This window comes from Saimiri boliviensis, chromosome 11 (genome assembly GCF_048565385.1).
Source record: "Saimiri boliviensis isolate mSaiBol1 chromosome 11, mSaiBol1.pri, whole genome shotgun sequence".
Taxonomy (NCBI): Eukaryota; Metazoa; Chordata; class Mammalia; order Primates; family Cebidae; genus Saimiri; species Saimiri boliviensis.
In genome coordinates, this window is record NC_133459.1 from 63,109,633 (window position 1) to 63,132,469 (window position 22,837).

General features: G+C 37.2%; 1 protein-coding gene across 4 annotated transcripts in view; it reads left to right on the forward strand.

Moving 5' to 3' along the window:
* RAVER2 (ribonucleoprotein, PTB binding 2) overlaps positions 1–22,837 on the forward strand; it is a 108,498-nt gene that overhangs the window by 17,015 nt on the left and 68,646 nt on the right. For all 4 annotated transcript variants that reach the window (XR_012512443.1, XM_074380956.1, XM_010348132.3 and 1 more), the window contains exons 2-3: positions 14,340–14,406; positions 22,325–22,794. Coding sequence is in view for 3 of the 4 variants with exons in the window: in XM_074380956.1 (XP_074237057.1) it covers positions 14,340–14,406; positions 22,325–22,794 (537 nt within the window). In the remaining variant the exon portion in view is untranslated. The remainder of the gene's footprint in view (positions 1–14,339; positions 14,407–22,324; positions 22,795–22,837) is intronic.

The following is a 22,837-nucleotide window of genomic DNA, read 5'->3' on the forward strand; positions in this document are numbered from 1 at the left end:
TTCCCAACCTAAGATTAGGAGATCAATGATGCAGTGAGCTTTCAGAATGTGATGGGAATGAATATTTTATAGATTTTATTTTTGTAATGGTAATTCTTAAGATACACGACTGTACAGCTGTGTTTGCAGTAGAGTCTGTAAACTGGGTTTGAATGACAACTCTATCACAAATTGTCTGTACAAGTTGCTTAGTTTCTCTAGGCCTCAATGTTCTCATCTTTAAAATCTGGATGATACAATTCAGCTTTAAAATCTAATTCTTAAGGTTGCTAGGATTAAATGGGATAATGTCTATAAAGTGCCTGGGATAAAGTAAATAATCAGTAAATGATTGTTTTTATACTGCTAATAAAAAGCTGAAAGTTTATTAATTTACTTTAGGCCAAGTCAAAATGTTCTCCTGGCAAAAAGTTGGTATTGAAATGAACTTTCCAGCCAAACACCAGCATTGAAAGCAATTAAAAATTTAGCCAAGTTAAAATTGACACCACAGCCACTCAGCCAACATCATCCAAGGTATTATATGATAGGACTGTGTTGGGCCTCCCCAGAAAGTATTATCTGATGTGGAACATCCAAATGCAGTTTCAAAAGGTGGGGAGAATATAAGCTTGGAGCTTGGGAGAGAAGTTTGAAGTGGAAGTAAGAGTTCGGAGATGAACTGTCGTGAAGACGAGATTTTTTTTTTAAGATATATTTTATTGCATTTTAGGTTTTGGGGTACTTGTGAAGAACATGCAAAATTGTTGCATAGGCACATACATGGCAAGGTGGTTTGCTGCCTTCCTCCCCATCACCTATATCTGGCATTTCTCCCCATATTATCCCTCCCCAACTCCCCAGCCCCCACCATCCCTCCCCTAAATCCCCCCAGCAGACACCAGTATGTGATGCTCCCCTCTCGGTGTCCATGTGTTCTCATTGTTTAACACCCACCTATGAGTGAGAACATGCGGTGTTTGATTTTCTGTTCTTGTGTCGGTTTGCTGAGAATGATGGTTTCCAGGTTCATCCATGTCTCAACAAAGGACATGAATTCATCGTATTTTATGGCTGCATAGTATTCCATGGTGTATATGTGCCACATTTTCCCTGTCCAGTCTGTCTTTATGGGCATTTGGGTTGGATCCAAGTCTTTGCTATTGTAAACAGTGCCACAATGAATATTTGTCTGCATGTGTCCTTATAATAGAATGGTTTATAATCCTTTGGATATATACCCAGTAATGGGATTTCTGGGTCAAATGGAATTTCTGTTTCTGGTCCTTGAGGAATCACCACACTGTCTTCCACAATGGTTGAACCAATCTATACTCCCACCAACAGTGTAAAAGTGTTCCTATTTCTCCATATCCTCTCCACCATCTGTTGTCTCTAGATTTTTTAATGATCGCCATTCTAATTGGTGTGAGATGGTATCTCAGTATAGTTTTGATTTGCATTTCTCTTAATGACCAGTGATGATGAGCATTTTTTCATATTTGTTGGCTTCATATATGTCGTCTTTTGTAAAGTGTCTGTTCATATCCTTCGCCCACTTTTGAATGGGTTTGTTTGTTTTTTTCTTGTAAATCTATTTTGGTTCTTTGTAGATTCTGGATATTAGCCCTTTTTCAGATGGGTAGTTTGCAAAAATGTTTTCCCATTCTGTTGGGTGCTGGTTCACTCTAATGATTGTTTCTTTTGCTGTGCAGAAGCTCTGGAATTTAATTAGGTCCCATTTTTCTATTTTGCCTTTTGTTGCCAATGCTTTTGGTGTTTTAGTCATGAAGCCCTTGCTCATGCCTATGTCTTGGATGGTTTTGCCTAGATTTTCTTCTAGGGTTTTTATGGTGTTAGGTCTTATGTTTAAGCCTTTAACCATCTGGAGTTAATTTTAGGGTAAGGTGTCAGGAAGGGGTCCAGTTTCTGCTTTCTGCACATGGCTAGCCAGTTTTCCTAACACCATTTATTAAACAGGGAATCCTTTCACCATTTCTTGTTTTTGTCAAAGATCAGATGGTTGTAGATGTGTGGTGTCGCCTCCGAGGCCTCTGTTCTGTTCCATTGGACTATATCTCTGTTTTGGTACGAGTACCATGCTGTTTTGATTACTGTAACCTTGTAGTGTAGTTTGAAGTCAGGTAGCATGACGCCTCAAGTTGTGATCTTTTTGCTTAGAATTGACTTGGCTGTGTGGGCTCTCTTTTGGTTCCATATGAAGTTTAAGGTTGTTTTTTCCAGTTCTGTGAAGAAGGTCGTTGGTAGCTTGATGGAGATAGTGTTGAATCTATCAATTACTTTGGGCAGTATGGCCATTTTCACAATAATTGATTCTTCCTAACCATGAACATGGAATGTTTCTCCATCTGTTTGTGTCCTCTCTTATTTTGTTGAGCAGTGGTTTATAGTTCTCCTTCAAGAGGTCCTTTACATTCTTTTTTAGTTGTATTCCTAGGTATATTATTCTCTTTGTAGCAGTTGTGAATGACAGCTTGTTCTTGATTTGGCTCTCTTTAAGTCTGTTATTGGTGTATAGGAATGCTTGTGACTTTTTTCACATTGATTTTGTATCCTGAGACTTTGCTGAAGTTGCTTATCAGTTTCAGGAGATTTGGGGCTGAGACAATGGGGTCTTCTAGACATACAATAATGTCGTCTACAAATAGAGACAATTTGACTTCCTCTTTTCCTAATCGAAAACGCTTTATTTCTTTTTCTTGCCTGATTGCTCTTGCTAGAACTGCTAGTACTATATTGAATAAGAGTGGTGAGAGAGGGCATCCTTGTCTAGTGCCAGATTTCAAAGGGAATGCTTCCAGTTTTTGCCCATTCAGTATGATATTGGCTGTTGGTGTATTGTAAATAGCTTTTGTTATTTTGAGATACGTTCCCTCAATACCTAGTTTATTGAGAGTTTTTAGCATAAAGAGCTGTTAAATTTTTCAAATGTCTTCTCTGCATCAATTGAGATAATCATGTGGTTTTTGTCTTTGGTTCTGTTTATAGACTTGCGTATGTTGAACCAGCCTTGCATATCCAGGATGAAACCTACTTGATCATGATGAATAAGCTTTTTGATGTGCTGTTGCAATAGATTTGCCAGTATTCTATTTATTTATTTGTTTATTTATTTTATTTTATTATTTGAGACAGAGTCTCACTCTGTCGCCAGGCGACAGGCTTGAGCCAGTATTTTATTGCAGATTTTTCCATCTGTGTTCATCATGGATATTGGCCTGAAATTTTCTCTTCTTGTTGAGTCTCTGCCGGTTTTGGTATCAGGATGATGTTCATCTTATAAAATGATTTGTGAAGGATTCCTTCTTTTTGAATTGTTTGGAATAGTTTCAGAAGGACTGATATCAGCTCCTCTTTGTATATCTTGTAGAATTTGGCTATGAACCCATCTGGACCTGGGCTTTTTTTGGTGTTGGGCTATTAATTGCTGCCTCAACTTCAGACCTTGTTATTCGTCTCTTCAGGGTTTCGACTTCTCCCTGGTTTAGGTTTGGGAGGATGCAAGTGTCCAGGAATTTATCCATTTCTTCCAGGTTTACTGGTTTATGTGCATAGAGTTGTTTTTAGTAATCTCTGATTGTGGTTTGTATTTCTGTGGAATCTGTGGTGATATCCCCTTTATTGTTTTTTATTGCATCTATTTGATTCTTCTCTCTTTTCTTTTTTGTTAATCTGGCTAGTGGTCTATTTTGTTGATCTTTTCAAAAAACCAGCTCCTGGATTTATTGATTTTTTTGAAGGGTTTTTTTTGTGTCTCTATCTCCTTCAGTACTGCTCTGATCTTAGTTATTTCTTGTCTTCTGCTAGGTTTTGAGTTTTTTTAATCTTGCTCTTCAGTTTCCTTCAATTTTGACAATAGGGTGTTGATTTTAGATCTTTCCTTACTTCTCATGTGGGCATTTATTGCTATATATTTTCCTCTAGACACTGCTTTAAATGTGTCCCAGAGATTCTGGTACATTGTGTCTTCATTCTTGTTGGTTTCAAAGAACATCTTTATTTCTGCCTTCATTTCATTGTTTATCCAGTCAACATTCAAGAGCCAGTTGTTCAGTTTCCTTAAAGCTGCACGGTTCTTAGTTTCCAAATTCTGAGTTCTAACTTGATTGCACTGTGGTCTGAGAGACTGTTAGGATTTCTGTTCCTTTGCATTTGCTGAGGAGTTATTTACCTCTAATTATGTGGTCAATTTTAGAGTAGGTGTGATGCGGTGCTGAGAAGAATGTATATTCTGTGGATCGGGGGCAGAGAGTTCTGTAAATATCTATTAGGTTTGCTTGGTCTGGGTCTGAGTTCAAGTCCTGGATATGCTTGTTAATTTTCTGTCTCATTGATCTAATATTGACAGTGGAGTGTTAAAGTCTCCCACTATTATTGTGTAGGAGTCTAAGTCTCTTTGTATGTCATTAAGAACTTGCTTTATGTATCTGGATGCTCCTGTATTGGGTACGTATATAACTTAGGATCATTAGCTTTTCTTGTTGTATTGATCCTTTTACCATTATGTAATGTCCTTCTTTGTCTGTTTTGATCTTTTTTGGTTTAAAGTCCTTTTTATCAGAGACTAGGATTGTAGCTCCTTTTTTTTGCTCTTTATTTGCTTGGTAAATCTTCCTCCATTCCTTTATTTTGAGCCTATGTGTATCCTGGCATATGAGATGGGTTTCCTGGATACAGCACACCAGTGGGTTTTGGCTTTTTATCTAATTTGCCAGTCTGTGTCTTTTGATTGAGGCATTTAGCCCATTTACATTTAGGGTTAATATTGTTATGTGTGAATTTGATCCTGCCATTTTGATGCTAGCTGGTTGTTTTGCCCATTAGTTGATGCCGTTTCTTCATTTTGTCATTGCTCTTTACCATTTGGTATGTTTTTGAAGTGGCTAGTACTGGTTGTTCCTTTCTATGTTTAGTGCTTTTTTCAGGAGTGCTTGTAAAGCAGGCTTTAAAGTGCTTGTAAAGTGCTTGTAAAATCTCTCAGTGATTGCTTGTTAGTAAATAATTTTATTTCTCCTTTGCTTATGTAATTTAGTTTGGCTGGATATGAAATTGTAGGTTGAAAGTCCTTTTCTTTAAGGATGTTGAGTATTGGCTCCCACTCTCTTCTGGCTTGTAGGCTTTCTGCTGAGAGATCCGCTGTGAGTCTGATGTGCTTCCCTTTGTGTGTAATCTAATCTTTCTCTCTGGCTGCCCTTAGCATTTTCTCCTTCATTTCAACCCTGGTGAATCTGACAATTATGTGCCTTGGGGTTGCTCTTCTTGAGGAATATCTTTGTGATGTTCTCTGTATTTCTGGGACTTGAATATTGGTTTCCCTTGTTAGGTTGGGGAAGTTTTCCTGGATAATATCCTGAAGAGTGTTTTCCAGCTTGGATTCATTCTCTCCATCACATTCAGGTTCACCTCTCAAACATACATTAGGTCTTTTCACATAATCCCATATTTCTTGGAGGCTTTGTTCGTTTCTGTTTACTCTTTATTCTCTAATCTTGCCTTCTCATTTTATTTCACTGAGTTGATCTTCGACCTCTGATGTCCTTTCTTCTACTTGGTCAGTTTGGCTACTGAAACTTGTGTATGCTTCACGAAGTTCTCGTGTTGTGTTTTTTAGCTCCATCACTTCATTTATATTCCTCTCTAAGCTGTTTATTTTCGTTAGCATTTCGTCAAACCTTTTTTCAAGGTTCTTAGTTTCTTTGCATTGGGTTAGATCATGTTCTTATAGCTCAGAGCTGTGAGCTCCGTTGTTCCGTTCAGAGCTGCTGGGCAGGTAGAACTCATAAAAATAAAAATTAAGTCTGCTGCAGCAGAACTCGTAATCGCCTTTTTTTCCTCAGATACTCTGTCCCAGGAAGGTGGGGCTTTATTTATAAGTTTCTTTTGTGCTGCTGCCTTTTTTTTTTTTTTCAGGGCTGCCCTGCCCAGTGAGGAGGCAGCCTCGTTACAGTCAGCCTGCAGAGGCATTGCTGAGCTGCTGTGGTCTCCGCCTAGCTGCCATGTCAACTTCCCTGCCGTCCTGTTTGTAGGGATATAGTTAGAACTGCCTCGGCCTGTGGCGCCTGCCTCTGTAATGGCGGAGTCTTTCTGTAATGGCGGACTGCCTCACCAGTGGCAGGCTGCCTCAGTAATTGCAGACTGCCTCGGCAATGGCGGACTGCCTCAGCAGTGGCAGACTACCTTGGTAGTGGTGGACTGCCTTGATAATGACGGATGCCACTCCCGCACAGAGCTGACCATCCCGGGTTCAGCTGTGCTTGCTGTGAAACTCTAAATCCAGAGCGTTGCTGATTACTGATCTTTGTGGTTGTGGGATCTGCCGAGCGTGATCACCTGACTCCCTGCCTCAGACCTTTTTTTTCCAATTGAACAGGCAACTGTGTCTCCCAGGTGTTCCAGTCACCAGTTGTAACCGCGCCTGGATTTGTGTGAGTTGTTGTGTGGAGACCCGCTGCACCAGCTGAAACAACCGCACTGGCAACTCATGGTGCTTTTCTGCCCGGCAATCCCCTGGCCTGGCTCCCTGCTTCAGTCCCCTTTTTATCAGTTGAACAGGCGACTCTGTCTCCCAGGCGCTCCAGTCACCAGTTGAAATGGCGCCTGGGCCTGTGTGAGTTTTGTGCGGAGACCCGCCGTGCTGAAACAGCCACGCTGGAGACCCGTGGTACTCCTGCACCTGGGAATCTCCTGGTCTGTGGGCAATAAAAATCTGTCTGGAAATGCGGTGACCACTCACCCTCCACGCTCTCGCTAGGAGCTGCAATCCAGAGCTGCTCCTATTCGGCCATCTTGGATCCCTCCCCGAAGATGAGATTTAACTCATTTCAATGGATTCAGAAACAACACTTGGCAAAATTTAACTCTCATACATCATAATACTTATAGCAAACAGGTATATAAAAGAATTTCTTCATACATAAAGATTATCTATAAAAGCCAAAAGCAATCAAATTCAATGGTGAAATATTGACAGCTTTCTTTTTGAGATTAGGAACAGTACAGGGATCACTATTATTTGAGACTGTATTTGAAATCCTGGCTAGCACAATACAGCTAGATAAATAAAGTTTAAAGATCCAAAAGAAAGATGTAAAACTGTCTATTTGCAGATAACATGATTGTGTATGTAGAAAATAAAAAAGAATATATAAATAAGCTATTAGAAATAAGTGGGCCAGGCTTGGTGGTTTATGCCTATAATTCCAGGACTTGGGGAGGCTGAGTCAGCGTATTGCTTGAGCCCAGGAGTTTGAGACCAGCCTGGGCAACATAACCAAAACCCTGTCTCTCCAAAAAAATAAAATAAAATTAGTTGGGCCTGGTGTCACATGCCTGTAGTCCCCGCTACTTAGGAGGCTGAGGTGGGATGATCACTTGAATCTAGGAGGTTGAAGCTGCAATGAGCAGTGATCATGCCACTCTACTCCAGCCTAGGTGACAGAGTGAGACCTTGTCTAAAAAATAATTAAATGAATTTTGTAAGATTGATACCTGTAAGGTCAGTGTACAAATGTAAATGATTGTTCTGTATACTAACAATCACTAGAAAATTAAAAGTCAGATTTTAAAAATTGACTTCAGATAACATCAAAAATGTCAAATGCAGTATAAAAAATTTAATAAAAATATGCAAAATCTCTATACTAAAGACTATAAATATTTCAGAGAAGAATTTAAGAAGACCTAAATAAATGGAAGAACATTCCACATTTATGAATTGGAAGACTCAGACTCACATAGATGTCAGTTGTTCCCAAACTGATGTATAGTGTCAATGAAGTTCACTCAAAATCCTAGTAGATTTTTGGTTTTTTTAATGAAAACTGATAAGCTGATTCTAAAATTTGTACAGAAATTTAAAAACTTGGAAGACTTACACAACCAGATTTCAAAGCTTACTGTAAAGCTCAAATAATTTATTTAGTGTGATAGTGATACAGTGGCTAGGCAAGTACACTAATGGGACAGAGGGGAATCTAGATATCAACCCACAGAACATAGCACCTCAGTGATGGAAAGAATAGTTTTTTCAACAGATGATGCTGGGGCAGCTTGACATTCAAATAAAAAAAAATTGAACCTTGACTCCTACCTAATACCACTTAGAAAGATTCTATTAAGATATCTAAATATTAAGACAGTAAACATTCCAGAAGAAAAGATAGATCTTTGTCTTCATGACCTTGGGTAAGTAAAGATTTCTTAAACACGTCCCAAAAAGTATTAACTAGAAAAGAAGATATTATGTGATAGATGGGACTTTGGCAAAATTAATGTCTTCTCATCAAAAAGACATTACTAGTAAGTCAGTAGGCAAACCACAGGCTAGAAGAGGATGTTTGCAATACCAATATTTGATAAAGGAGACTGATATCCAGAGCTTCTAATGAAATTCTACAAGTTAATAAAAAAGACAGTCTAGTTAAAAACAGACGAAAGATTAGAACAGGCATTTCACAAAAAAAGGAATATCCAAATGGCATATTAAAAGGTCAGTAATATGATTATTCATCAAGGAAACACAAATTAAGGCCATCGTTAGACATACCACTCCCACCAGAATGGCTAAAATTAAGACAGGCAAGACCAGGTGTTGATTAGAAAGTAGAGCAATTGGAACTCATCTTCTGCCAGTAAATGTAAAAATTGATTAAAAATTTTTGGAAAACTGGCAGTTTCTCTTAAGGATAAACATATACCAGCCAGAGGTGGTGGTTCACGCCTGTAATCCCAGCACTTTGGGAGACTGAGGTGGGTGGATCACCTGAGGTCAGGAGTTCAAGACCAGACTGGCCAACATAGCAAAACCCTGTCTCTACTAAAAATACAAAAAGTAGCCAGGCATGGTGGTGGGCACCTGTAATCCCAGCTGCTCTGGGTGCTGAGGCTGGAGAATCACTTGAACCTGAGAAGTGGAGGTTGCGGTAAGCCGAGATCACGCCATTGCACTGCAGCCTGGGGGACAAGAGTGAAACATCACACACACACACACACACACACACACACTCACCCCTACCATATAATTTAGCAATTTTACTCAGTAGTAATTCTACTCATCAATTCTCTACCAGCTTTATTCTTGATAGCCTCAAACTAGAAACAGCTCATAGTTCCATCAATAGGATATGAGTTAAATTGAGATATATTCCAAAATGAATATTGTACATCAATAAAAAAGAGGATTTGTTTTGTCATATATCAATATTTTAAAGATTTAGGACAGTATAGTATTAGCACAGAATAGACAAAATGTCTAATGGAATCAGAGCAAAAGACAAAAATATCCATGTATATCTTGGAACTTGACATATAAGAGAGACAGCCTTGCAGATCATTGAGGAAAGGATGGACAGTACAGTTATGGTGTCCTAACAGTTGATTACCCATTTGGAAAAAAATAAAACTAATTTCCCTTATGGGAAAAGGAAAAAAAAAAACTTACAGCACACAAAAACCAACTCCAAACTCACTGAAAACTGAAATGTAAAAGGAAAAAATTTAAAATGATTGAAAGACAAAATAAGATCTCTTTATGACCATTTTTTAGGAAAGGATTTCCTAAGGCACAAAAAGCCCACATTTTAAGGAAAAAGATTGATAAATGTGATATTATTAAAATGAAAAACTTCTCTTCACCCAAAATCCCACAGATAAACACAGTGACTGATCACATTGTAGGAAAAAACATTCATAATACAGTTAACAAAAGGTGAGCACTCAGAATATATTATTTTAAGGAATTGGCTCACGATTGTGGGGGCTGGCGAGTCCAAAGTCTGTAGGGCATGCCAGCAGGCTGGAAACTCAGGCAGCTGGTGATGCTGTAGTTTTAAGGCAGAACTTCTCCAGGAAACTTCACTTATTGCTCATAAGACCTTCAACTGATTGGATAAAGTCCCCCTCTTTCCCACATTATCTAAGGTAACCTCCTTTACTCATCAACTGAATATAGATATTAACCACACATACAAAATACCTTCATAGTAGATTAGTGTTTGATTAAGTAACTGGACACTGTGGCTAAATTGACATGTAAAACTAGCAATCACAATGCCCTACATTATTAATCATGGAATGCAAATTAAGACCACAATGAGACACAATTTTATATTCATTAAATTGAGAAAACTTAAGTCTAATAACACCAAGCATTGAAAGAGGTGGATCAGCAGGACTTTTATCTGCTGTTGATGGGACTGTACACTGGTACACCATTCTGGCAAACAAGTTGGCACTTCCTTGTAAAGTTGATCATTTGCATACATACACCACAGAATTTCTCTCCTTGAGGAGTTCTTGCACGTGAATGCCAGGGGATAGGTGAAATTTACAGGAATGTGATGTTAGTTTTTAAAAAAATACTAACGGTAAAACAACAACCTGGAAGCAGACCAAATATTCAGTTATAGTAAAATGGATACATAAATTATACTATAGTCGTAGAATGGCATAGCAGACAGCAGTGAACAAATGAATGACAGCCACATGGAACAATGAATTGTAGAAACATAATATTGAGTCTAAGAATCAAGGCACAGAAGATTAAAAATAGCATAATACCATTTTTATAAAGCTCAAAAACAAGTAATACGAAACAATATAATGTTTGGGGCTACATGCCTACATAACAGATACAGACCTATGTGTAAGGAAAGTGGAGGAATGGAAGAGTGAAGGAATGCAGAGGTAGATGCAAGTGTTGTCAGTGTTCTAGTCAAGTTTGATAGTGAGTTTCTGAGTGTTTATTTTCTTTATTACTCATAACATATATTACAGATGATCTTTTCATTTTACCAAATTACATAACATTTTAAAAGAATATTAACAAAAGCGTGTGCTTCCTATTTCCAGTCCAAAGGACTGAAATTTAAAAGTCGTGTGTTTTAATCTATGAATACCTTTCTTAGGACAATTTTTTTTTTTTTTTTTTTTTTTTTTGAGATGGAGTTTCGCTGCTGTCACTCAGGCTGGAGTGCAATGGCACGATCTCGGCTCACCGCAACCTCCGCCTCCTGGGTTCAAGCAATTCTCCTGCCTCAGCCTCCCGAGTAGCTGGGACTACAGGCGTGCACCACCATGCCCGGCTAATTTTTGTATTTTTAGTAGAGACGGGGTTTCACCTTGTTGACCAAGATGGTCTCGATCTCTTGACCTCGTGATCCACCCGCCTCGGCCTCCCAAAGTGCTGGGATTATAGGCGTGAGCCACCACGCCCGGCCAGAACAATTTTTTTAAAAACTGAAACTAAATATGTGAAGAGCTTAGAAGACAATGTAGTTCAAGTTTGTAACTAAGGCCATGCTTCATCAAAGAAGTCTAGATGAGCTGGAACAATGAGTTAACTTTTTTTGTTGAGGGTGGGGTGGTGAGATCCTTGACCGACTGCTTTGATCGACTGCTTTCTGGAGAGAGGAAGCTATCGATCCTGTCTCCAGAAAGCATTTCATATTTGTAAAACTTGTCACTTAACTTCAACAGATACTGCATCTAGTCTGGAAATAGGTTACTATCTAATACCAATTTTTATTAGCTTATCTTGACATTGGCAGTCAGATGAGAAAGTATTTTCATCAAAGGTGCCACTTCATTCCTTAAAATCAGCAAGTTGGTGGAAATGTTACAAAGCTAGGTTAGTATAGGGAGGCTCTAATTTTAGTCCTTTTAATTCTGTGTGACGGGGCATAGAATTATTTTGGCAAATGGTTACTGGGACTCTCTTTCAGGTTTTAAGTTTTTAATTTGGCCAACTTGCCAAGGCTCAAATTGAGGGATGACCCACTTTTGCCTGGGTCAAAGAAACCAGGGCATGGAGAAAAATAATTGGATTTTTCTTTATAGGAAGCTTTGTAGGGTTTCCCACTTGGCAAACTCTGTATCTCACATCTGATACATAGAAGAGCTATGAGTAGAAGTATGGGTGTTCTCAACATAAAATTTCTAAGTTGCAGAATGCACCTTTGAATATTTAAGCTCTCTTAGGTAATTCTCTTAGCTGAATGAGTAACATAACATGTCATTTGTTAACGGATACTTGATAAGGTGAAGAGCAGTATCATGTTTTCTTTATCCAGCATTTGAAGGCTGGTAACCAGTGAAATGAGAGATTAGATTCTGGATCCCTTAGGAAAAAAACATGTCACCTTCTATATAAAGTATTCAATTAGTCGATTGGCAAGATGCATATGTTATGCTATTGAGACAGTGATGTTTTCTTAATGAAGAGAACAGTAAATGTTTTTATAAGTTCAAGAAAATGTTAAGCTCATAAGATAAAAAATTACTATAGTCATATGTAAACTAATCTGTAGATTGAGCATAATACCATATGATTCAGCAAACACTATTTTACAACATTGCTAAGTGTGTACATTTTTTTAAGTTTCTAATATTGGTTGCTAATAAAGAATACTACATTATGAACTTTATCTTTTGTATCATAGAGGATTATCTTTTTTTCATCCAGCTTCATTTTTATACTTTGCCTGTTATATTACTCTTTTTTGTCTTCTTGGGTTGGGTTTAAAGGGAGAATGTTTTTTGTTTTTTGTTTTTTGTTTTTTGTTTTTTTTGAGACGGAGTTTCGCTCTTGTTACCCAGACTGGAGTGCAATGGCGCGATCATGGCTCACCGCAACCTTTGCCTCCTGGGTTCAGACAATTCGCCTGCCTCAGCCTCCTGAGTAGCTGGGATTACAGGCACACGCCACCATGCCCAGCTAATTTTTTTTTTTGTATTTTTAGTAGAGATGGGGTTTCACCATGTTGACCAGGATGGTCTCGATCTCTTGACCTCGTGATCCACCCGCTTCGGCCTCCCAAAGTGCTGGGATTACAGGCTTGAGCCACCAGGCCCGACCGGGAGAATGTTTTTTAATTTGTAACTGCCCTCTTATTTATCATCCATTTCTACGTTACTTATATGATTACTTATTAGGGCACTCGTGGTATTGCTTTTATAACTGTTAATGATTGTGTACTGTTTCTAAAGTTAATGCTGGAAGGAATAAGTCAATATGGCATAGAGGTTGAGTGACATCTTTGGAGCCAGATGGATAGACTGAATCTCCTCTCAGCAAGTTACTATACATCCTTGGCAACTTTACTCTGTTCTTCCTGATTTTTAATAAAAGTGAATGCAGTGCCTGATACCTTGTAAAAACTAAGCAAATGATAACCATAATAGCAATAATAAGATTATTACTGAATTAAGCATTTTAGGTTACATACTTAACATATTAGTACCTGTGTATATTTAGCATATTTATTTGCAATATAGAACAGATTGGCTGTAACTCTCCAATCTGGAGTTGGAATGTCTACCTGTGTGAGTCTAGTTCCTTTGAGTATATTGTAACTGCATCTGCTATGTATTATGAATAAAATTTTTCAGGGCCACATACTGATTTAACAACAAAATAATTAAATTATATTCACTTTAATGTATGTTTGAGTGCCTACCATACGCAAAGCAAGGCAGGTAATATATGAATATATAAAATGCAGTTTCTGTTCCTAAGTACTATCAGTTTAACAGAAAGGATTAGGGAAATAGAGGAAATCTACTCTTGTAGGCATACAAATGGATAGAGGTTGTGCTATCAGAAAAAAAAGTTTAGGCTATGTTAGTAATGGAAGCAGAATGAGCCATAAACCAGTTTAAACATCATGGGGAGCCAAGGAGAAATAAATGGAACTACGTGCTATGTCTTAGTAGTTAGCTTTTTCATATCCAAGGATCTGTAAGCTAAGGTTTACAGTCTACATTTATTTTTTCCACATGTTTGTGCTCTGAGCATCTACAGGTGTATTCCTTGTTAAAAGATCTATATGTAGCATGCAGAAATATAAATTAATACTTATTTCCACAAGAGAGGCATAAAGGAAGTTATGACCATTGTTTACATAAAGGAGGGAGAGGTCATGTTCTGTGGAAAATTATCAGAAGCAGCTTCATGAAAGAACATTTGAGCTGAGATTTCATAAAGATGCATATGATTTCAGGCCAAGTTTGGGAAATTTAGTGATATGTTTGCCACGTGTTACGTCAAGGAATAAGTGTGAGTAGAAAGAGAACAGTGCATGGTATACTCAGGAGATAGTGAATCTTCCATTTGAGCAGGAATGTGGGCTATGTGTAGGATATCTGGTGAACCTTGAATACATTTAATTTAATTGAGTAATGGGGATCCATGAAAGAAATTTTTTTTTACATGGGACATAGTGGTGGTAACGGTAGTTGTGGTGGTAATGGTGGTTGTGGTGGTAGGCTAATAGAGCTAGATCATCTAGTAACTACATTTATGTGTTTATTGAATTCATGGTGGTTTTTTTTCCCTCTTTTAGGAAGTTCATGATTTGTTAAAAGACTATGACTTAAAGTATTGTTATGTGGACAGAAACAAACGAACAGGTAAGATTTCTGTTCTAAGAATCTTAATTTCATTCTGATTCTCTATATACTAATTATAGAATAGAAAAGCTTAGTGTTTTTTCATGCTTAAGCTAATAATGAAATTCTTAAGCCTTAAATCATGCAAATGTAACCCACAAAATCTATTTTCTGAAGGTAATGTTGGTATCCTAAATACTGATAGCATAAATAGAATAAAATATAATGTTAACTAGAGACTTACACATTTTTATAACAAATGTTCTGTTACAGTGAATGTTCTTCATAGACTTGAAGTTCCTCAATTTTAATTGTATATTACTGGATTTAGTGAGGAGACTTTGTAGACTTGACTTTTAGCTGGGCAAATTGAGAAACTCAGTTAGGTTTTCTGGGTATTAGTTTATATCCTTGAGATTAAAAGACTAGATTATTTCCTTTTTATGCATGTAATATGCAGCTGCTTGAAAGCATCCTTTAGAGACAATAAAAATAAAGTATGGAGGATAACTTAATCACTATGTACTTATCTACTCCCAAATTATCAAATGGTAATATCTTGTCTTTACAACATATATACATAGCTAGAGCCCTCATATAGATCTGCCTTATTTCTTCAGATTAAAAATAAATGGTAAAAAGGAACATATAGATAAAGATGAAATTCACTTTCTTCTTTTTTTTTCAATGAGCATATATTTTTATTTCTTGAAATTCTGTTTCCTTTTCAAATACTTCTTTTTTATAATATCTTTTTTAAAATTATACTTTAAGTTCTGGGGTACATGTGCAGATCTTGCAGGATTGTTACATAGGCATACACATGCCATGGTGGTTTGCTGCCTCCATCCCTCATTCACCTACATTAGGTATTTCTCCTAATATTATCCCTCCCCAATCTACCCACCCCCTGCTATTCCTCCCCTAACCCCCACTACCCGCCGACAGACTCCAGTGTGTGATGTTCCCCTCCCTGTGTCCATGTGTTCTGATTGTTCAACACCCACTTATGAATGAGAACATGTAGTGTTTGGTTTTCTGTTCTTGTATCAATTTGCTAAGAATGATGGTTTCCAGCTTCATCTATGTCCCTGCAAAGGACATGAACTCATCCTTTTTAATGGCTGCATAGTATTCCATGGTGTATATGTGCCACATTTTCTTTATCCATTCTATCATTGATGGGCATTTGGGGTGAAGGATATGAACAGACACTTTTTAAAAGAAGACATTTATGCGGCCAACAAACATATAAAAAAATGCTCATCATCACCAGTCATTAGAGAAATGCTTATGAAAACCACGTTGAGATACCATCTCACCCTAGTTAGAATGGCGATCAGTAAAAAAAACCTGGAGACAACAGATGCTGGAGGGGATGTGGAGAAATGGGAATGCTTTTACACTGTTGCTGGGAGTGTAAATTAGTTCAGCCATTGTGGAAGACAGTGTGGTGATTCCTCAAGGATCTAGAAATAGAAATAATATTTGACCCATAAATTTACTTTCTACTAGTCTCTGATTCCATTCCCTCCCTCCCTCCTTGTCTAGGGGCAAGCACTTATGAATTTGGTGCATATTTTCCAATTTATGCCATTATATTGTGATAGTCATTAAAGCTGTTCACAAATTCTTGTTCTTTTTCTTCTGAGCACAAGGTAAGCGCCAACATGTGGGCTCCTGCTCACACTTACCTGTGATAAAGTAATTAGGGAAGGTCATAGAACCTCTTTCAATCTAGGTCTCCGAGTGGCTGTAATGAGCAAAACTAACTTCCTTCCTTACCTTCAGCATAGGATATGCAGCGTGAATCAGAAGAAAGCCTTTTGCTCTGTTATGCCACTGAGATTGTGGGGAAGTGTTACCACAGTATCTTGACTAACCTGTAATTTTACCATATGTACCTATATATAATTAATGGTAGTCTCTTTTTTAAGATTTTTCATAAATGGTATTCTACTGTATGTTTCATTTACCAACTTGCTTTTTTTGGGGGTTAACTCAACGTTGCTTTTCAGATCTTTCCACATTGATGTGCATAACTCAGGTTCATTGATTTAAGCTACTACATGTGATGACTGTGAGAATTTATTACAATTAATGTTTTTGTTACTGATTGGCATTCAGGAAACTTTAACTTTCCTAATATTTCAAGTGATGCAATGAATAGCCTTTTAGTTGACTACTGTTTCAACTGTTTCTCCATAACTGAACCTCTGAGTCATAGGTGTGCACAATTTCAATGTTGCTAGATATTGACAATGAGATTAGAGGTAACAGTCTTCACAGCTCACACAGAGCCAGGAATTATATTCCCACCAGTCAGGATGATAAACCTCATAATTCATGTGACATCAGAAGGAATAATCAGAAAGTTATTGTCTTGGGAATGGGGAAAACTAACTCGAGACTAATGATGCTCACGTCCTACCTAACAAAACTTAAAAACAAGACCAGAAAGGATCAAACTTGTAACTTAACCACATCCTGGAACAAAACTCAAGAATATTTATATGGGTCAAAAACATCTGACACCTGACAAAGTAAAATTTATTATATCAGACATCTAATAAAAAAGTAGCAGATGGTCGGGCGTGATGGCTCATGCCTATAATCCCAGCACTTTGAGAGGCCTAGGCGGGTAGATCATTAGGTTAGGAGTTTGAGACCAGCCTGGCCAATATGGTGAAACACTGTCTTTACTAAAAATACAAAAATTAGCCAGGCATGGTGGCATGTGCCTATAGTCCCAGCTACTCGGGAGGCTGAGGCAGAAGAATCGCTTGAACCCTGGATATGGAGGTTACGGTGAGCCAACATCATGTCACTGCACTTCAGCCTGGGCCTGGGTGATGGAATGAGACTCTGTCTCAAAAAAAAAAAAAAAAAAAACCAGTCATGATGAAGAAGCAGGAAAACCTAATGTATAACAAGGAAAAAAACCAATCGAAACTGACCTAGAATTGACACAGATGAGTTAATAAAAATGGACATTAAACCAGCTTTTATAATAGTGTTTCATATCTATAAGTGATATGTAAAGACTGAACATGGTAAATGGAGACATGGAAGATCTAAAACATTATCTAAATTAAACATCTGGAGATGAAAATTACAATGTCTGACATGAAATACACTGGATAAGATTAATGGCAGAATAGACATTGTAGAAGAAGAAAATAGTGAACTTGAAAACAATTATAGAAACAATCCAAAATGAAACATACAAAAAGGATTGTAAAACATGAGCAGAGTATCAGGGAACTGTGGGACAGCTTCAAGAGCAATTAAGAGTCCCTGGGGGTAGGAATAGTTAAAAAACAAACAAACAAAGAATTAGTGGCTGAAAAGTTTTTAAATTTTGATGAAAATTCGAATCCCAGAAATCCACAGAGTTCAACCAACATCAACCACAAAATCATGAAGAAAACTACAAGGTACATTGTAATCAAATTGCTTACAGTTAGTGATAGAGAGTGTCTTAAAAGCATCCAGAAATAAAGGATACATCACTAATACATTTAGCAGGACAAAGATTAAGGTGACCATAGGTCCTTGGAAACAACGCAAGTGAGAAGACCATAGGGTAACATCTTTTCATTCTTCACCAAAAGGAAAAAAAAAACACACACGCAATGGGTCAGTATAGAATTATTTACCTATTGAAAATATCTTTCAAAAACAGTGATGAAATAGAGATATTTTTCAGTCATACAAAAGTTAAAAGAATCATCACCATTAGACTTGCATTATAAGAAATACTTAAGGAAGTCCTTTAAACAGGAAGGAAGTTATAGATGGAAATCTCGACCTACCCAGTAAGATGATGAATACTTGATATGATCATTGTGTGGATAAAGACTTTTGTCTTAATATTAAAATCTCTTTAAAGGATAATCGACTGTTAAAAGCAAAAATAATAACATTGTATTGTAAGATCTGTAAGACATGTAGAAATAAAATGTATAACAGCGATAATACAAAGGCTGGGAGAGGAGAAATGGGATTGCACTGTTTTAAATCCCTTATACTGTATATGAAGTGTTATAACTTTTGACAGTTCACTGTGGTAAGTTAAAGATGTATACCGTAAACCTTAAATCACCTGCTAAAATCACACAACACAGAAATCATTGATTGTATTAAATGATGTTGCCTTGGATTTTAGGACCTATAGTGGTGTTTATAAAAACATAATTAATAACTCAATTGATAAAAGATGGTTACAATTCTAAACTGTAACCCTGCAGCCAGAGCTTTCTATAGTAGATATAAGGAAATTATTATTAGTAAAATAGAATACATTAGGGGAACAAGTTTTGGCACTTGCTTGCCTTCAAATTGGACTCAATAATTAACTAAATAGTAGACCATGCAATGTCTTTTAAAAGAATTGGGACCAGTTGTGGGATATTTAAATTTCACTAGGAAAACCATAAAATAATTAATCCCAAAATTCTCTTGCAGCCTTTTCTCTGTGACATCTACCATTCCCATGAAAACTAGTGTGTGAATTTTTTTTTTTTAAGAGAATTTGTGGTCTTGGTAAAACGTGGAAGAACCTATAGAACAGAAAATGTGACCTCCTTTCCCTACTACCTGAACTTTTAAATTTGTTTCGTTGTTATTTAAATTCTTCATAAAACCTCTTAGTTTAGTTGAGCAAATGCAGATACCTAAGAGAAGGCAAAAGAGATGTTCAGTTTTTAAATGTATGAGTTGATTTATATATGCATTTATTCATCTAACAGAAAGCTTCTACCACATGTCATGCACCATGATAGTTGGTGAAATATATTCATTAGTAGTGTAGGGAGCTCACAGTCTAGTAGGGTAGCAGGCATCTAAACAAATAGATTACGATGTGATGTGATATATGCAATAATCCAAGCAATGTTCAAGATAGAGAGGTATGAAAAAATAAGAAATGATTGACTCTAACTGTACCAGAGGATCAGGGAAGGCTTCCTGGAGATCATGATGCAGTAATGCATGGGCTGAATTTGAAAATCACCTAAAAGGTTCCTGGTATCCTAAGATACAGGGAGTGATCTTACAGGCAGGGGAATTAAGTGTGTAATATATAAATACCTGAAATAACTGGATCTCTACCGGGAGCTGCAAATATTTCCATGTTTTTGGAGAATGAAAGAGCTGTCGGGGAAGAGAGGAAGTATGCCAGTTAATGAGGCTGGAGTTAGATATGACGGGCATTGTAGAGTATCTGAACCAACCTGGCACTTGACTTTCTTTGTAGGGAATAATTAACCTTTGCATTTAAGGCAGTAAACAGGCACAATTAAACTTCTGTTTTTTAGAGATCACTTTATTATCACTGTGGAGAAAGGTTTAAAAAGAAAAAGCTAGAGGAATGAAGAAAGGGGGGTGGATTCAAGACCCATTAGATGGGTGGAATTTGAGGATTCCTTTTATATGAGAAATGAGGGAGACAGGGTCTAGGTTAATTCCCAGGTTTCTGATTTGTGAGTGCTGCGTGACCAGCTAAAATAGGGAATAAAGGAAGATGAGCAGTATTCGGATTTGTTTTGATTTGTTTTGTTTTTGGCAGAGATCCTCATGTTAGAGGATCATGAGTTATGTTTGAGAATCAGTATGAAGCTATATGTGGCACTAAAGGTTATAAACATAGATTTGGGAGTTATAATGGTATTGGAGGCCTTCTGCAAGTCCTCAGATGAGGTTATTTTGCTCATTGCTTTCTTAGCCTCTCCTACTTCCCCTTTGGTGATACCACATTTGTAACTCTTTGTTAAATGTCTAGCATCCTCTATTAGATTGTGAGCTCTGTGTTGAAAGGGATCTTACCTGTTGTGTTCACCAAAACATTTCCAGACTTAGTATCTGGGACATGATATGGAATACATGGGAATGGGCATGTTTGCCCCCAGAGGAAGAGGGTATAGAGTGAGAAAAAAGAGATTCAGTGGCCACACATTGAGTAACACACGTGGCCACACAAGTGTTACTGTGTGAGACTCTGCCAGGAAGGCACCCCAAGGAGTACTACTTTATAGGTGTGAGTGGAGGAGGAGAAAGAGCTAGCAAAAGAATAGATGAAAGAGAGCTTGGACAGTTATGAGGAGAATCAAGAAAGTTAAGAAAGGACTAGTGCAGTGTCTCATGACTATAATCCCAGCACTTTGGAAATCAAATGGTATTTTATATCAGCATAAGGAAAAAAGACATAGAATCAAAATCAAAACTTTTAAAAAAAAGGTTGTTAGAAACTAAGAGTCTCTCAATAGGGTCAGTACAGCCATTTTTTTCTCATTTTCTGCAAAAGAGATGTTGGAACAGTTAGCTGTTCCTTTGGCAATAGTTTTCTTGCATGTCGGGCATGTGTTAAATGAAAAATGTGTTTCTTTAAATGTTAGCATCACACTTAGTGTGGTGAGAGGCTCTTACTCTGAGAGCTCCATAAGCACTAAGACATTTGACGGTAGGGCAGTGGAGTGAAATGACAGGCAGAATCGCCCATGCTATTTAAACTATTTCTCTCTCTTGCTGTATACATATTTGCTGTATACAGCATATCACCATGCTATTCTAATTGAATTTGGGTAAATTAAATGTTCATGTGTGGTAACGTCACTATAAATTTCAGAGAGAGGGAGAGGAACTTGTAGAGAGCTATTTATTTGTAATTTGTGGATTGCCATGTATTTTTTTTAGTGAGAGCTTTAAATTTGTCCTGTAAAATTGCTTAAAACCTTGTACATTCTTTTATTACAACAGGTAAACAAATTGATATGGTTAAAATGTAATTTTATAGGATAGGAATATACATAATATTTCATTGATTTATAATGTATTTGTATTATGTTTTCATAATACAAATACATTATAAATCAATGAAATATGTATATTCAGTCATATAAATTGTCATATGCATTTGTTGCTTGATGCTGGAACAACTTCATTAGGCAGGCAGAACACATGATTTTTATTGTTTTATGAATATTCAAGATCTTGTCCTATTTTTTTTTTTTTTTTTTTTGAGATGGAATCTTGCTCTGTTGCCCAGGCTGGAGTGCAGTGGTGTGATCTTGGCTCACTGCAACCTCTACCTCCCGGGTTTAAGCAGTTCTCTGAGTAGCTGGGATTACACATGCATGCTACCATGCCCAGGTAATTTTTGTATTTTTAGTAGAGACAGGGTTTCACCATCTTGGCCAGGCTGGTCTTGAATTCCTGACCTTGTGATCCACCCGTCTCGGCCTCCCAAAGTGCTGGGATTTCAGGCGTGAGCCACCACGCCTGGCTGTCAAGATCTTGTCTTCAGATCAGAATCCTGTAACCTTTTCATTTGAGATTATTCATCAAAAAGTACCAAATTATGAGTCTGTGTAATAATCTGATATTAAGGACATGTACACATGAATTGGAGAAAGAAGTGGCCTCACTTGTGCATTTTAATGTTTTTGCTGTATCTTTGTTTTTTCAGGTTCTTGCTGTCAAATAGGGTCTTTAAGAACTCTACGAAGAAAGATTTTGTAACTTCATTTTTATTTTGGTGAAGATTTATATAAAGACTTCATAAAATTTTATGTAACAGGTTTTTGGGTGGGAGGAAATCAAATATGTGTGTGATTGGAAAAGATTAACAAAACCCCCCAGAATATCATAGGATTTTACCGTGAAACTCCTAGTATAATCCCTGTCCTTTCTATTCGGGTTACTGGTGATGAAATTAGTTTAATGGAGGTGTGAGCATTAAAAACCAATGAAATAGAATTTAAAAAATCACAGTGCATTACATACAGTAGAGATATTACCTCATAATTTTGTTTCAGAAAAAGGTGTATGTATGTTTATGTGTGCCGAATCATAGAAGTAAGATGTATTTCTCACTGTATTTTCAAACAGTTTGAAAACACTGGCCCTAGAAAACTCTTTAATTCATTTTGTTATCTTCCAGCTTTTGTTACCTTATTGAATGGGGAACAAGCCCAGAATGCAATTCAGATGTTTCATCAATATTCTTTTAGAGGAAAAGACTTAATAGTCCAGCTTCAGCCAACAGATGCTTTGCTGTGTATTACCAACCTGCCCATTTCTTTTACATTAGAAGAGTTTGAAGAACTTGTTCGTGCTTATGGAAATATTGAGAGATGTTTTCTGGTCTATAGCGAAGTTACTGGCCATTCCAAAGGCTATGGATTTGTGGAATACATGAAAAAGGACTTTGCTGCAAAGGCTAGATTGGAACTATTGGGTAAACAGTTGGGAGCATCAGCACTCTTTGCACAATGGATGGATGTTAATCTATTGGCTTCAGAGCTCATTCATTCTAAGTGCCTTTGTATTGATAAACTCCCCAGTGACTACAGGGATTCAGAAGAGCTGCTGCAAATTCTTTCCAGTGTTCATAAACCAGTGTTTTGCCAGGTATGTATTTTTAAGAGATTATTGGAAATATTTAAAAATATAT